General features: G+C 48.3%; 2 protein-coding genes and 2 non-coding genes across 6 annotated transcripts; 1 reads left to right on the top strand and 3 right to left on the bottom strand.

Annotated features, from left to right (window-relative positions):
• The first annotated feature begins 237 nt into the window (after positions 1-237).
• Positions 238-1,457, top strand: MCCD1 (mitochondrial coiled-coil domain 1). Its single transcript, XM_003944361.4, has 2 exons — positions 238-484; positions 971-1,457. The coding sequence occupies exons 1-2, from the start codon at positions 317-319 to the stop codon at positions 1,157-1,159; spliced, it is 357 nt and encodes a 118-aa protein (XP_003944410.1). The 5' UTR covers positions 238-316; the 3' UTR covers positions 1,160-1,457.
• Positions 1,444-14,710, bottom strand: DDX39B (DExD-box helicase 39B). 3 transcript variants are annotated; one of them, XM_039467957.2, is made up of 11 exons: positions 14,600-14,710; positions 12,998-13,253; positions 11,459-11,586; positions 11,076-11,168; positions 8,304-8,487; positions 6,895-7,013; positions 4,310-4,441; positions 2,523-2,632; positions 2,284-2,428; positions 2,001-2,148; positions 1,444-1,673 (listed from the first exon to the last, which is right to left on the bottom strand). In XM_039467957.2, exons 2-11 carry the CDS (start codon positions 13,206-13,208, stop codon positions 1,657-1,659), a joined length of 1,287 nt encoding a protein of 428 aa, XP_039323891.1. In that variant the 5' UTR covers positions 13,209-13,253; positions 14,600-14,710; the 3' UTR covers positions 1,444-1,656. The 3 variants fall into 3 exon arrangements, with proteins under 3 accessions (XP_039323891.1, XP_074254364.1, XP_074254363.1); XM_074398263.1 differs by lacking the exon at positions 14,600-14,710 and adding an exon at positions 14,483-14,582; XM_074398262.1 differs by lacking the exon at positions 14,600-14,710 and adding an exon at positions 14,052-14,391.
• On the bottom strand, positions 8,178-8,253 carry LOC120363466 (small nucleolar RNA SNORD83). Its single transcript, XR_005579012.1, has one exon. It is a non-coding gene; the product is annotated as a small nucleolar RNA SNORD83 (small nucleolar RNA).
• LOC120363465 (small nucleolar RNA SNORD83) lies at positions 13,780-13,857 on the bottom strand. The gene has a single exon (XR_005579011.1). It is a non-coding gene; the product is annotated as a small nucleolar RNA SNORD83 (small nucleolar RNA).

Here is a 14,710-nt window from a genome sequence, read left to right as displayed (position 1 = left end):
AATGTTTGCAAAATTCATACCTAATCAACACTTTAGGACAGGAAAACCAACAAACAAACAAACCTGTGGTAGGCTGGACACCAGCACTCTGAAGCAAGTTCTGCCTAAACTAGCAGGAACATTTTTCACATCAGGAAGTGTTCCTGGACTCTGTCTGGGGGTAGGCTGGGAGAGGTGGGGGCAGAGTGGGGCAAGGGCAGGGCTGGGGGCCGGGGCCTGGGCAGGGCCAGCCACTGAAGTGAGGCCAAGGCCTGGAGGGAACCAGTTCCTGGTGGCTGTTGTGCAGCTCAGACAGCTCCCTGCCAGGTCACCCGCCATGGTCCTCCCTCTGTCCTGGCTCTCTCGGTGCCATTTCCTTCGCCTCCTCCTACCCTCCTGGTCCCTGCCACCCCAGGGTTCCCGTGGGTGCTGCTCCCAAAACCCCAAGGCAAGCATGGAAGAGACCAGCTCCAGAGGCAATGAGAAGACGCCGTCCCCTCCCAGGGTAAGTGGCACCAATGGTAGGGTCAGAGGGTTTGAGTTTGTACTGAGGTGGGGAAAAAACCCGTCAATCCCACCCTGCACCACCCTTACTCCTCTATCTCTTTTTTTAACTCAGCTACCAGCTCTTCTCCTCCCCTCCCCCAGCCCAGACCTCTGGGCTTCCTTCCCCCACCCTCACCCACAGCAGCACAGTCCACAAAGTCCTTGAACAGGAATTCCCCCTCACCTAACAGTTAATTATTTCTTAGCAGAGAGGGGAAGCCAGTCCTTTCCAGTGACCCCATATCCTTGTTCAAGTCATCCGGTTACAGCCTCTGGGCCAGGGATCTCTACCTGTCCTGCAGAGGCCTATGCCCAAGAGAAGGAGCTCCCCGGGCTTCTCAGTAAAGGCTACGTCAAAAACAGATAGGGAGGGTGGAATTTCTCACTTCCCAGGGCCTCTGACCCCAGCCCTGGCTGATGCTCCCTCCCCTACTTCCCCTACCAGGGCCCTGGGACCCACCGCACAGCTGAGCTGGCCCAAGCTGAGGAGCTGCTGGAGCAGCAGCTGGAGCTATACCAGGCGCTCCTGGAAGGGCAGGAAGGAGCCTGGGAGGCCCAAGCCCTGGTGCTCAAGATCCAGAAGCTGAAGGAACAGATGAGACGGCACCGAGAGAGCCTGGAAGGCAATGCCTAAGCTTTCCCCAGTGCCCACAGCACCCTCTGGCAGTGGAAATACTGTGCGCCACCCCCCCAGGAGCTTCGGGATCAGAAACATCCAAGCCTCTCTCAGACCAGAGAAAGCAGAAGAGACCCCCACAAAGCACAGGCAATTAGCAGGTAGTGGGGGAGCCAGGGCTCTGCAGTCTTAATCCCATCTCCCTTTGACCTCACAGCAGGTCACCCATGCCTTACAGGGAATTTGTTTAAGACCATGACCTAAAATAACCTCACCCCAAATACAATAAAGGGACGAAGCACTTAAAGATACCACAGACACATGTGTTTCATTTTTAGTTTTGTTAAAAAAAAAAATTCTGACAAATCAGAAATGGGGGTTCAGGAGTGGTGGTGATGCAAAAGACGGAAGCCATGGGGTGGGGGCTGTCAGGGATGGGGGCAGTAGTGTCTCCTTCACCCCCACCCTGATATCGTCTCCTGAAGGCCAGTCACATTCCAGAATGGGCGAGTCCTCTACCGTGTCTGTTCAACTGAGGAGAAAACGTAGCATGGTCAGAATAAGGCGTGAAAAGGGGAAAGCAAGGCAGGAGCACACAGTACACATGCAGATGCTGGTGTACCATGTGGGTTCAGAGGACAGACATGCGGGTGAGAGAAGGGAAGTAATATGATGAGAGAAGACAAAGACCCCACACACAGGTCAGGAAAATATCCCAACACAGCATCAAAGGCCAGGGGACATGAACCGGTCAAGTGTCCATTACACATCAGGTGCCCATGACCTAGATGATGGGATTTAGGACCAACACACTAAGGAACAAGGACGATCTAAAGGGTTTCATGACATCAGTACTCACTGTAGGAGGAGATGTCTATCTCATCAGGCAGCTCACTAATATTGACCTCAAAGCGATCCTGCACATCATTGAGAATCTTGGCATCATTCTCATCAGACACAAATGTGATCGCCAAGCCCTTGGTGCCAAACCGGCCTGCTCTGGCCACCTGGAAGGAGACAGAGGGTAGTACTGAGGACCCGAGAGGCAAGAGACTACCAGAGGCAGGAATGAAGATGTAATGTACAAAAAGCTACAGAAAAGGTTTTGGGAGGACGGGATTTCTTCAGCATGTAGGGCTTACCCGATGCAGGTAAGTGTCAGAATCCTCAGGCATGTCATAATTAAAAGCAATGTTCACCCGCTCGATGTCCATGCCTCGGCCAAATAGGTTGGTAGCCACAAGAATTCGTCGTTGAAAATCTTTAAACTGCTGATACCGAGAAAGCCTTTGTGAGAAAGGAAATTTAAAAAGTGTTGAGACTCCCTTCTCTCGTCTTTTTCTCCCAAGGACATAAAACATCTTTCCCATCTTCAACTCACCTCTCCTCCTGGGGCATCCCACGGTGGATGGCAATGGCTGGGAAGTTCTGCTCCACCAGTAGCTGGGCCAAGGCAATGCACCGCTGCACAGACTTCACAAAGATCACCACCTGTTGCGGAGTGGTGGGGAGGGGGGCCAGGAATTGGGGAATAGGGGTACATGGTGTGAGAAACATTATGTGGGAGAGGGGAGTTTCCAGTAATTATGTTTTCAGGAATTCCTCTTCATCTCTTGTTCCCCCACTATGTGTTTAGAGCAGAAGAGGAAATACGACTTTTTCTCAGCACTGGTTTTTACCTAAGGAGGCTGCCCTCTGAGGTAGCAGAGTTCAGAAACCAAAACTGCCAGACATGGCAGGTGACAAGGATGAGGTCGCCTCATGAAAAAGTGAATTAAGATCTGGAGGAGTGACTGATATTCCTGCTCACCAAAACATTAAACCTAAGGGAGCTATCCTAATTCTAAAAAGGAGTTTTTAATGCAAATAGACCATTCACAAGTATATTAACGCAATACTTTTTTGAGATGGTGTCTCACTCTGTCACCCAGGCTGGAATGCAGTGGTACAATCGTGGTTCACTGCAGCCTCCACCTCCTGGGATCAAGAGATCCTTCCACCTCACCAGCCCAAGCAGCTGGGACCACAGGTGCATATCACCCACCACACCCAGCTACTATTTTTTTCCCCCACTATCTGTAGTGATGGGGTTCTCCCTATGTTACCCAGACTAGTCTTGAAGTCCTGGGCCCAGGCAATGCTCCTGCCTCAGCCTCCCCCTCCCAAAGTACTGGGATGATGGGCAGGAGCCACTGCCCTGCACCAAGCCAGAAATGCTTCTCTTAAGCAGTATTAGAAGAACTGAACAATTATGAGCCCTAACATGGCCCCCAAAAGTCATTTTAAGAGTTGTAACAAGGCCGGGCGCGGTGGCTCAAGCTTGTAATCCCAGCACTTTAGGAGGCCGAGGCGGGTGGATCATGAGGTCGAGAGATCGAGACCATCCTGGTCAACATGGTGAAACCCCGTCTCTACTAAAAAACAAAAAATTAGCTGGGCATGGTGGCGCGTGCCTGTAATCCCAGCTACTCAGGAGGCTGAAGCAGGAGAATTGCCTGAACCCAGGAGGCGGAGATTGTGGTGAGCCGAGATCGCGCCATTGCACTCCAGCCTGGGTAACAAGAGCGAAACTCCGTCACAAAAAAAAAAAAAAAAAAAAAAAAAAAGACTTGTAACAACTTCCTAAAACCTTTCAAGGACTTTTTTTTTTTTTTTTTTGGACAGTCTCCCTTTATTGCCCAAGCTGGAGCTTAGTGGTATAATCACAGTTCACTGCACCCTCAATCTCCTGGGCTCAAGGTATCCTTCCACCTCAGCCACTGGAGTACCTGGGACTACAGGCGTACACCACCACACCTGGCTAATTAATTTTTTTTCTTCTTTGGTAGTGATGAAGTTTTACCATGTTGCCCAGGCTGGTCTCAAACGATCCACCTGCCTCAGCTCCCCAAAGTGCTAAGCTGGGCTCACATACATAAGCCACCATGCTTGGCCAAGGATCTTAATTTTTGAAGTTTATTTTCCTTGAGGTTATTGAGGACATATCCATGCCAGCCACAGAATGGAGAAGCAACTTCCATCTTGCTCATGCTCAGCCTCTCTATTTATACCCTCACCATTCTCCCCCACATCACACATGTGGTTTCAATAAAAGTATACTTAAGACTCAGCTTTCTGCTACAGCTGGAGCGCTCCAATGCTCATCCCGCTACTAGACGTGTAACTGACCTGGTTGAACTCAAGAACATCCAGAAGATCAAAGAGCTTCCGGTTCTTCTCGTTGTCCTTCAGTTTCACGTAGTACTGCTGCAATCCATGCAGCGTCAACTTCGTCTCATCATCCACGAAGATCTCCATTGGCTGGGGGGGGAGGAAGGGGGTGGGGAACGGGAGGAGGGCAGAGTGGGGGGGTTAAACCTGGGGGGGTGGAGGAAGTTGATCTCCAATACACCCCATGGGGGGATGGGGAGGAGGAAAGAGAAGATTGAAAACCCCACCCCATTCCCAAAAATACCCACATTTTACTGTGGTCTTTCTCACATTACATCTAATTTCCTTCCTATCAGATGAGTTTTAAGACTGCCCAAGTAAAAACTATCAGGGGAAAGAAACTTTGCAAGGACATAAAGGAGCAGTGAAACCACCCAATGGCACAGATGCCATTACCTCAAATAGAGGTGGGAGAAAAAAGAAAATGGGAGATGATTCTCAAAGGGAGAGCAAGGCCCAAACGTCTGGGAAATGATGAGAGGCAACGACTCAAGGTCGGAATAACTGCATCAGAGTTGCTTGGAAGAACACGGGTGGGGGGAGGACGACTGCTCCATTTGATTCTCCTACTTCAACCAAGAGAATCTCATGTACGTTAGGAAAGTGGATGTCTTTTAAGAACCGAATGCTAAAATGGACAGTCAAAATGCCACTTACAGAGAAACAAAAAATTACTCTACGGAGAAACAAAAAATTACTCAAGATGAGTAACTTGCCATCAGACCACAACAGGGTAGTTTTAGATGAGACTGGTCTCTTGACTACGAATTAAACCATCTACAGACTTACAGGGAAGGTATCAGTAAGTGGTATTAAAAACCAAATTCAAAGCAGCAGATATGCATTTTTTAAAGGGACAGGATCTATGTTGCCCAGGCTGGAGTGCAGTGGCTATTCACAGGCACAATCATAACACACTATAGCCTCAAATTCCTGGGCTCAGGTAATCCTCCTGTTTCAGTCTCCTGAATAGCTGGGAATACAGGTAACATACCACCACACCTCCCTGCATTCATCTTTAAAACAACAAAGACCCCCTGAAGGGGAGGAAAGTAACATACAGAAATTAGCACAACTCCAAAATCCAACTTTCCTAACACTTTTTATACTATCTTGGGGAAGATAGTTAACATCTTAAGACCCAGAGGCCAAAACAGGAAATGATGCATGTGTCACAGAAAAAAAAACAAGGCAGGTTTTCTTTTCTTTTTTTGATACAGGGCCCCTATCACCCAGGCTGAAGTACAGTGGCACAATTACAGTTTACTGCAGCTTCCACATCCTGGGCTCAGGCAAACCCTCCTGCCTCAGCCTCCCAAGTAGCTGGGACCACAGGTATGTGCCACTACACCCAGCTTTTTTGGTAGAGACAAGGTCTCACTACATTGCCTATGCTAGTCTCATTGAGCTCAAGCAATCCTCCCACCTTGGCCTCCCAAAGCACTGCGATTAGAGGTGAGCCACCATGCCCAGCCAAGGCAGGCTTTTTAAAGACAAGTTCCATGGCCTCCTTCAAATTTTATTCTAGCCCCAAATACAGATAAAGAGTTATCTCACAGGAAGGAACACTGCAGGGAGGGGAAGAACACACTCCACTGCTTATGCTAGGACCCACCTAGCCCCAAACCCTAACACCCACCCGATTACATCCACTTTACCTTTCCTATGTCCCTCTCCTCTGAGTATTAAAAAAAAAAAAATTTTTAAGAAAAAAAAAAAAAAAAAATCTACCACCCCATTCAGGACACCCCTCCCCAACACATATGGGGGGAAACGGGGCACGGCACGCGTTGGGTTCAGGAAAAAAACCGGGAACGGAAAAAGAGGTTGGTTTGGTCCTCAGCTTCCTGGTCAGGTTTCCCCGCGGCCTCCGCTGCCGCCATCCACCGCTGGGTGCCGTCTGCATTCCCTCGCCGCGCCACGGTGCTTCTCTGTTGCCGGCTCACATCAACCGAGGTTCCGGATGGGTGCAAGGAGATGTGGGTGGGAAGGAGTAGGGTATCGGGGACTGAGGTGCCAAAGGCCCCCACCCCTGGAGGTGGGGAAGGGGAGGATTCATTTGTGCTGATGCTCTTCTTTTGGACATGCCCTGCCATCTGTCTGTCCCTCTCTTGCTCTCCTGCCACCGGGAAGTAGGAGTTTTGGTGAGCAGAAGGCTCCAGCTGTATGCTCGATGCCACCTTGAGGGTGCGTGGCTGTAGGGGGCACGTAAGAGACGATGGGTGGGTGGTAGGGCAGAAAAATCCTGCCCTCCCCCAAAGGGAGAAGAGGTTCAAAAATGTTGTGCTTTTTGAGAAAAAGTCGAACACTACCCGCTCTCACATTAACCCGACCAAGTCTTCCGGAGTTTCCCTGGCACCCGCGCAGACCCTAACACTAGCTGTCTCTGCTTCTGTATGTTTCTTCAAGGAGTCATTACTCCCAGCTGGGCACAAGCCGCCTTCTTGGCACTTGAATGACAAGGGAGTCTGGAGGAAGAGGGCGAGGAAGGGGAGGAGGCAGCGGGCGGGGAGTGGAGGGAGAGAAGGTAGAAGGGTATTTACATCTTGCATGAACTTGCGGCAGACTGGTCGGATCTCTTTGCTCAAGGTAGCACTGAACATCATGACCTGCTTCTCGTGGGGGGTCATGCGAAAAATTTCCTGGACATCCCGACGCATGTCTTTGAGAACAAGAAAAAAAATTGTAGGAGAAAATAAGCAGGTACGATAAAGATTAAAGGTAGACTTCCCAGTGAGGTGAAGACCGCAGTGAACTTGGAATCAAGAATTGGAATCATATTCCAGCTGTTTGTTTTAACTAAGAAAGAATTAAGATAAAAACCCCAAAATTCACAACTATAAAATGGGGATGAAGCCCTGTGCAGACACTCTCAGGCATAAGGCCTTTAAAACATGCTTTACAGGCCCAACTCTTTACTGCGCAAGGCCAGGCCAGCCTTCTGCAGACTACCAATATCAAGCACATATTACATTCCAGCTATCAAAGTTCATCTATGACCCTCTGGATCACTTTTCTATCCAGCTGGACAAATATGACATCTCTACCTAGAGCCTACCTTTATAGCTCGCCATACTGAATTGCCAAAGATCATCTGTATTAACTTTTCTCTGGAGCCTATGTCCATCCCCACTCTCATTCACCGAGATTCAATTCTGACAGAAAAATCTTTCTTCATTAACTCCACTAAGCACACTAGAATACTGCACCACACAAACTCCTACAAACACTCTCTACATTAATCCCAAACCCGAGTCTAGAAACTTATTCAGGTATAAATTCTGACAGTGTATGTTGCGCTGGAGATGCCGTGAGGGTAGACGGTCTTCCCCTTCAGTTTAGAATCTCCCCTATGACTCCTAGTATAGAAATCTTTAACGGAAAGGGTAGTGGTGGTGACAACTTATGCCTAAAGTTATCAATGTCCCCTATTCACAAAGGTTAAAAAAAAAATCATGCCGGGCACGGTGGCTCAAGCCTGTAATCCCAGCACTTTGGGAGGACAAGGCGGGTGGATCACGAGGTAGAGAGATCGAGACCATCCTGGTCAACATGGTGAAACCCCGTCTCTACTAAAAATACAAAAAATTAGCTGGGCATGGTGGCGCGTGCCTGTAATCCCAGCTACTCAGGAGGCTGAGGCAGGAGAATTGCCTGAACCCAGGAGGAGGAGGTTGCAGTAAGCTGAGATCGCACCATTGCACTCCAGCCTGGGTAACAAGAGCAAAACTCTGTCTCAAAAAAAAAAAAAAAAAAAATCATAGAAAGATGATAGATGACACCCTTTACTGTGCTTAAAACAATAAAAACCAACCAGGGAACCCAGAGCCATCAGTCATGGGTGATAGATAAGAGTCGTCCTTGCACTGAGGTGCTCCTGTTTCAAATAAACATCATTTGGCTCCAAAGAACAATTCCCCAGCATTAGCCAAGTCCCAGCACTGCCACTCACCGAGCTGTTCAAGCATTTTATCGCATTCATCCAAAATAAAGTGTTTAATGTGTTTGAGGTTGAGGCTCTTATTTCGAGCCAGGGCTAGGATACGGCCTGGAGTCCCCACGACGATATGCGGGCAGTTCTTCTTCAGCACCTCTTCATCCTTCTTGATAGACAGACCACCAAAAAACACAGCAACCTGCCGAGCCAAGAGCAAAGAGTCTCAAAAACAAGGAAGGAAAGAGTCTCATCTCCTCAGGGTTCCCACTCTCAGTTTGAGCTAAACCAATTTTTAGCATGTTTCAAGACTACAACAAACTTTTAGAGGTCACCTAATTTAAAAATTTTATGTCCCCCCACCAAACGCTGAGGTTAATAAACAAAAGGGATTGCCTAAAGTTACAGGACTGCTCAGAGCAGTCAGGACAAGAATTCAGTCCTTCTGACTTAATCTAACCATTTTCCTTCATTTCTGAGGCCAGGCTTCATTTAAAAAATCAAGGAGCCAGGTATGGTGGCACATTCTTGTAATCCCAGCTACTCGGGAGGCTGAGGCACGAGAATCACTTGAACCTGGAGGCAGAGGTTGTGGTGAGCCAAGATCTCACCACTGTACTCCAGCATGGGTAACAAGAGGAATACTCCGTCTCTAAAAATAAAAATAAGGCTGGGCTCAGTGGCTCACACCTGTAATCCTAGCACTCTGGGAGGCCGAGGCAGGCAGATCACTTCAAGCCAGGAGTTCAAGACCAGCCTGGCCAACATGGTGAAACTCCATCTCTACTAAAAATACAAAAATTACCCAGGAGGTTGAGGCAGGAGAATCTCTTGAACCTGGGAGGCAGAAGTTGCAGTGAGGAGAGATCAAGCTACTGCACTCCAGCCTGGGCAACAGAGCGAGACTCCATCTCAAGAAATAATTTAAAAAGCCAGGCGCAGTGGCTCAAGCCTGTAATCCCAGCACTTTGGGAGGCTGAGGTGGGTGGATCATGAGGTCAAGAGATCGAGACCATCATGGTCAACATGGTGAAACCCCGTCTCTACTAAAAATACAAAAAATTAGCTGGGCATGGTTGTGCGTGCCTGTAATCCCAGCTACTCAGGAGGCTGAGGCAGGAGAATTGCCTGAACCCAGGAGGTGGAGGTTGCGGTGGGCCGAGATCGCGCCATTGCACTCCAGCCTGGGTAACAAGAGTGAAACTCTGTCTCAAAAAAAAAAGAAATAATTAAAAAATAAAAATAGGCCGGGTGCAGTGGCTTACACCTGTAATCCCAGCACTCTGAAAGGTCGAGGTGGGTGGGTTACAAGGTCAGGAGTTCAAGACGAGCCTGACCAAGATGATGAAACCCCATGTCTACTAAAAATACAAAAATTAGCCAGGTGCAGTGGCGGGCACTACTCGGGAGGCTGAGGCAGCAAGAATCACTTGAACCCGGGAAGCAGACGTTACAGTGAGCTCAGATTGTGCCACTGCACTCCATCCTGGGTAACCAAGCAAGACTTGTCTCAAATAGTAATATAGCAATAAATAAACGACAGCAAGAAATCACCAGATGAGTGTAAAGTACCACAAAAAACACACGGAACATCAAGTTATTCTAAATAAACCCAGAATCTCCACACAAACCCCATGAAATTATTGCTTTGGGCTAAATATTATCACTCCATGTTAAAACCATTAGGTGAATAGTCATTTAGGGATCTGGGCCTTGGTACACTATCAAGTAACACCAGAAACTACTTTCTAGTTTCAAGGGGGAAAAGAACCACCACGGAATCAAACTGTCATGACACTAAGCCTACCATAAATCTAAAATCACTAACGAGGCCAGGCGCGATGGCTCACGCCTGTAATCCCAGCACTTTAGGAGGCCAAGGCAGGTGGCTCACTTGAGGTCAGGAGTTCAAGATGGGCCTGGCCAACATAGCGAAACCCTGTCGCTACTAAAAATACAAAAATTAGCTGGGCATGATGGCACTATGTAGTCCCAGCTACTCGGGAGGTTGCGGCAGGAGAATCACTTGAACCTGCGAGGCACAGGTTGCAGTGAGCTGAGGTCGCGTCATTGCACTCACAGCCTGGGGGACAGAGCAGGACTCCATCTCGAAATAAAATAAAAATAAAATATATAGGTCAACCAGATTTGTGGCATAACAGGAGATAGAGCATCACCTATGAAGCATTCTTGCCAAAAATGCTTAACTTAAATCTAAAAAAAAATTTTTTTTTGAGACCGAGTTTCACTGTCATCCAGGCTGGAGTGCAGTGGCACAATCTCAGCTCACTGCAACCTCTGCCTCCCGGGTCCGAGCGATTCTCCCACCTCAGCCTCCCAAGTAGGTGGGACTACAGGTGCATGTCACCAGGCCAGGCTAATTTTTGCATTTTTCATACACAGGATTTCATCATGTTGGCCAGACTGGTCTCAGACTCTTGACCTCAAGTGATCCACCCACCTTGGCCTCCCGAAGTACTGAGATTACAGAAGTGAGCCACCATGCTTGGCCAGAATCCTCAGAATTCACACCACTGGAGCTGTTTTTAAAGTTTCCAGCTTTCTCTGCCCCACACCCCAAAATTAACAAACTGATAGGATTCAATTCAATATGAAGTGGTAAGAAAAGGGTGGCTTGAGCATGATCCATAGCCCACTTATGAATCCTCCTGTTACACAGGATCTTAACACTGTTAAACCATGGCAAACTATAGTTTCTCCAAAATTAAAAGTTTCTCATCCCACCAACTTGCCACATCGTCACTCTCAGGTCTCTTTACCTTGACTTACCTTGACATTGGGCATATATTTAGAGAAGCGCTCATATTCCTTGCTGATCTGAAAAGCCAACTCCCGAGTGTGACACATCACCAGCACAGACACCTTAGGCAGGAAGTAGATGGAGACATACAGTAAGTATAGCCCTTCACTATCCCCTCTAGGGAAGTGATGATCACAAAAATACACCCAGCCAATGATAAATGACTTAAATTCTGTGATCTAAATCATGAACTCTACGCTTGCAACAGAACATTCCCCACAGCTGTCAGGTTGTCAAGGGTAACAGAGATTATGTGCTCATCGCTCCGCAAGCATCATGTAGCTAGGACAAAAACACCCTTCCCTTATAATCCTAACCAAAATCCCTTCCCCAGCACTCTCCCCAAATGTACCTGCCCAGTAACTGGCTCCAGCTGTTGCAGTGTGGCCAACACAAACACTGCTGTCTTTCCCATGCCCGACTTGGCCTGGCACAGGACATCCATTCCCAGAATGGCCTGAGGGATGCACTCATGCTGGACTAAAAGAAGCGGGGAGGAAAGATCAATTAGACTTCAGTCTCCAGATAACTCTACCACGTTTTTCATCATGCCAACCCAATTTCTTACCACTCAATCCTCAAAGTCTAGTACTTACCTGGTTCTTGTCAACTTCCAGACTCTTTCTACCTCTCTCTGCTCCTTCAACCATATTCACCTCAAAATCAAACACTCCTAATTCCTTCCAGCTTTACCTCCTCCAGGTCCAGGCCTTCCCAGTTCTAACAACTCCCTTGCATCTATCAACTGATCACCTTCAATGCTCCTGACTCTGTCCTTATTTTTCTTAATCTGTAACAATTCATGACATTTGAACACCTGCCACAGGTCATTTTTCCTACTTAGGCTGCCATACTTCGGGTCACATAACTGCAACCCTGAACAAAATGAAGGACTTGGTACCTGACCCAGAAGCCAGTCATCTTTAAACCAGTCTTAGAGGCTTCCAGGGACCATAGGTGGCCTGGCCCAACAAAGGGGGCCTACAGGTCCAACCAGAAGCTTTCTGGAAATTTAAAATCAGAAGTGACAAAATTAAAAATAAGCAGACAAGGCCGGGCGCAGTGGCTCATGCCTTAATCTCAGCACTTTGGGAGCCCAAGGTGGGCAGATCATGAAGTCAAGAGATCAAGACCACCCTGGCCAACATGATGAAACCTATCTCTACTAAAATACAAAAATCTCTACTAAAATACAAAAAATTAGCCAGGAACGGTGGCACATGCCTGTAGTCCCAGCTACTCTAGAGGCTGAGGAAGGAAAATCACTTGAACCCAGGAAACGGTGGGTGCAGTGAGCCGAGATCACACCACTGCACTCCAGGCTGGAGACAGAGCAAGACTCCGTCTTGCGCGGGGGAGGGAGGGAGAACAGACAAGAAAAGCCAGTCACAAGAATGAATAGCAGACCTGTAAGTTACTCTTAGATCACTAGCATTTTGTTGCTATCACAAAAGAAACCATAACCTGTATAAGCCTCCTATATCCAAAATTGTTTTTGATACTTATCTCCTGATTTTCTTTCCCTCGCTGTCACCCAGGCTGGCGTACAGTGGTGCAATAATGGTTCACTACAGCCCCAACCTTCAGGGCCCAAGCAATCCTCCCCTGGCTTGCCACACCTCTCCATGTGTGTGCCGCCACACCTGGCTAATTTTTGAACGTTTTATAGAGACAGGAGTCCCTATGTTTCCCAGGCTTCTCCTGCACTCTTGAGCTCAAATGACCCTCTCCTACCTTGGCCTCCCATAGTGCTGGGATTACAGGAATGAGCCACTGCAACTGGCCCTGATCTAGCCTTAAGTATAAACCTTTACCACCTGAGCAACAATGAACCATCTTTTTATTATCCTTAAAGAGCCTAATGAGCATACATGCCCAAGAGAAAATTTACCTTCTGATGGATGCTCAAAGCCACAGTCGACAATGGCCCGGAGCAACTCTGGCTTGAGCAGGAAGTCACGAAAGCCAGAGCTGTGGATGGAGACATAGGAGCCCTTGACATCCTTCTTGGCAGGGGCCTCAGCCCCATCTCCCCCAGCTGCTGTCTCGACCTCATCATCTTCATAGTCCAAGAGCTCATTGTCTACATCGTTCTCTGCCATAACTGGGCCGGCAGGGGAAAAAGGGAAGGGGCCTCTGGACGGGTTCTTGGAAAATAGGTGAAAACAAGGAGTGAAAATTAGGGGTTGAGGAACAGCAAAGGAAAGCAAAGGTACTAGTTTCTAACAGAAGAGCTGCGGCGCAAGGTGGGGGGGGGGGGCGGGGAGGCAAGATATAGTCAGGAGCAGAGCCTTCACCTCCTCTTTTCCATTCCCAGTTCCCACCTTCCCTAAACCAGGAAACTTTTACCTGGAAAGAAAAACAGATACAAAACATACAAGCGAAAAGCAAATATAACAGAATAGAAAAAGCAGTCCCAGGGAAAGTGCTTAGGACACAGGATCCCAACAAGATTAGCAATTCGAGTAGCAGAAACCAGAATAATTGGAACGGGAAGACCAACTTATAAATTCTTGATCTTAAAGTAACAAGGAGGAAACAGAATAGATAATAAAGGATAAAGTATTACTAATAATTTGGAGAAGTGGAAAACGGAGATGACAGAGTCCGAAAAATCCTCAAAGGACCGCGCTTTCCCTATTATAATCCCAACGTGCAGATGCCTAACTCAGCAGCCATCAGTCAAGGGTGATAGATGAGGGTCATCACTGCGCAAAGCGCTCACCTTTGGAAATGAAAACATCATATGGCCGCCGTCCACCTCCCACTTCTCAGTACCCTCCCTTCCGTTAAGATATCCTTGTGTAATTAGCATGGGGGGGGGCAGTGCAAGACAAATGGCTCGGCAACAACAACAAAAAATTTCACGTCTCCACCCTACAATAAGAAAGCTAAGAGTTGACAGAGAAAGGCAATCCCCACCCAGGCTTCAACAAAATCTTTACCAAGTGGTCTCACATCACTGCTGCGCTACGAAGGTGAGACTCCTTTCGGAGAAATATACAATACACCAATCATAAACACTTGCAAGGCACTCCAAATTAGGTTGGGCAAGTCGAGGTGAGAAAAATCCAACTGGGCCTAGAAACCGGCTCCTCCTCCCAGTTCCATAGTGGGCCAAGAAAGGGCCCAAGAAAGGACAAGGAAGGTGAGAAGAGCCCCGCCCTCCGCAAACACCAAGACCAAGGGACGCCTAGCGCCGCCTCTCATTGATGATGAGGCCTCCAATATGAGAGGAACCCACCGGATGAAGGGAGCAAAGCGAACACAATGGCGCCGAAGACACCATCTTGGATTGGGCCCCCCCTTAGCTACCCTTCCTCCCCCCAGAAACTCTTTGCTCTCGAAAGGGATGCAGGCTACAGAAATAACGAACCAACTAGGCCCCAGCGATCAGACCATCGCCTGTGAAATGGGTATCAGGAACCCATGTGACGGGATGGGTGCGGAGAAGCGCAGATGAAAGCGGATTGCGGCGAAGGCCGAAGCTTACCTAAGCAGGGAGAGCGCGTATGGCGGCAGCAACAGCGACGAAGGAGGGAAATCTGCCTTCACTTCCGGTTGCAGGCTTCTCTCTACTGGGGCCTCCCGCCTTCTTGGCTGC

The sequence above is a fragment of the Saimiri boliviensis genome, chromosome 4, assembly GCF_048565385.1.
Source record: "Saimiri boliviensis isolate mSaiBol1 chromosome 4, mSaiBol1.pri, whole genome shotgun sequence".
Lineage (NCBI taxonomy): Eukaryota > Metazoa > Chordata > Mammalia > Primates > Cebidae > Saimiri > Saimiri boliviensis.
This window is presented reverse-complemented; position numbering and strand designations above follow the sequence as displayed.

What these genes read in the sequence shown, in the direction of transcription:
- MCCD1 (XM_003944361.4), top strand. Translation starts at nt 317, where the DNA reads ATGGTCCTCCCTCTGTCCTGGCTCTCTCGGTGCCATTTCCTTCGCCTC. An exon ending in AGACGCCGTCCCCTCCCAGG is followed by an intron (nt 485 to 970) that starts GTAAGTGGCACC and finishes TTCCCCTACCAG; the next exon opens with GGCCCTGGGACCCACCGCAC.
- DDX39B (XM_039467957.2), bottom strand. Translation starts at nt 13,208, where the DNA reads ATGGCAGAGAACGATGTAGACAATGAGCTCTTGGACTATGAAGATGAT. An exon ending in AATATATGCCCAATGTCAAG is followed by an intron (nt 8,488 to 11,075) that starts GTAAGTCAAGGT and finishes TTGGCTCGGCAG; the next exon opens with GTTGCTGTGTTTTTTGGTGG. An exon ending in GGGATGCCCCAGGAGGAGAG is followed by an intron (nt 2,429 to 2,522) that starts GTGAGTTGAAGA and finishes TTTCTCACAAAG; the next exon opens with GCTTTCTCGGTATCAGCAGT.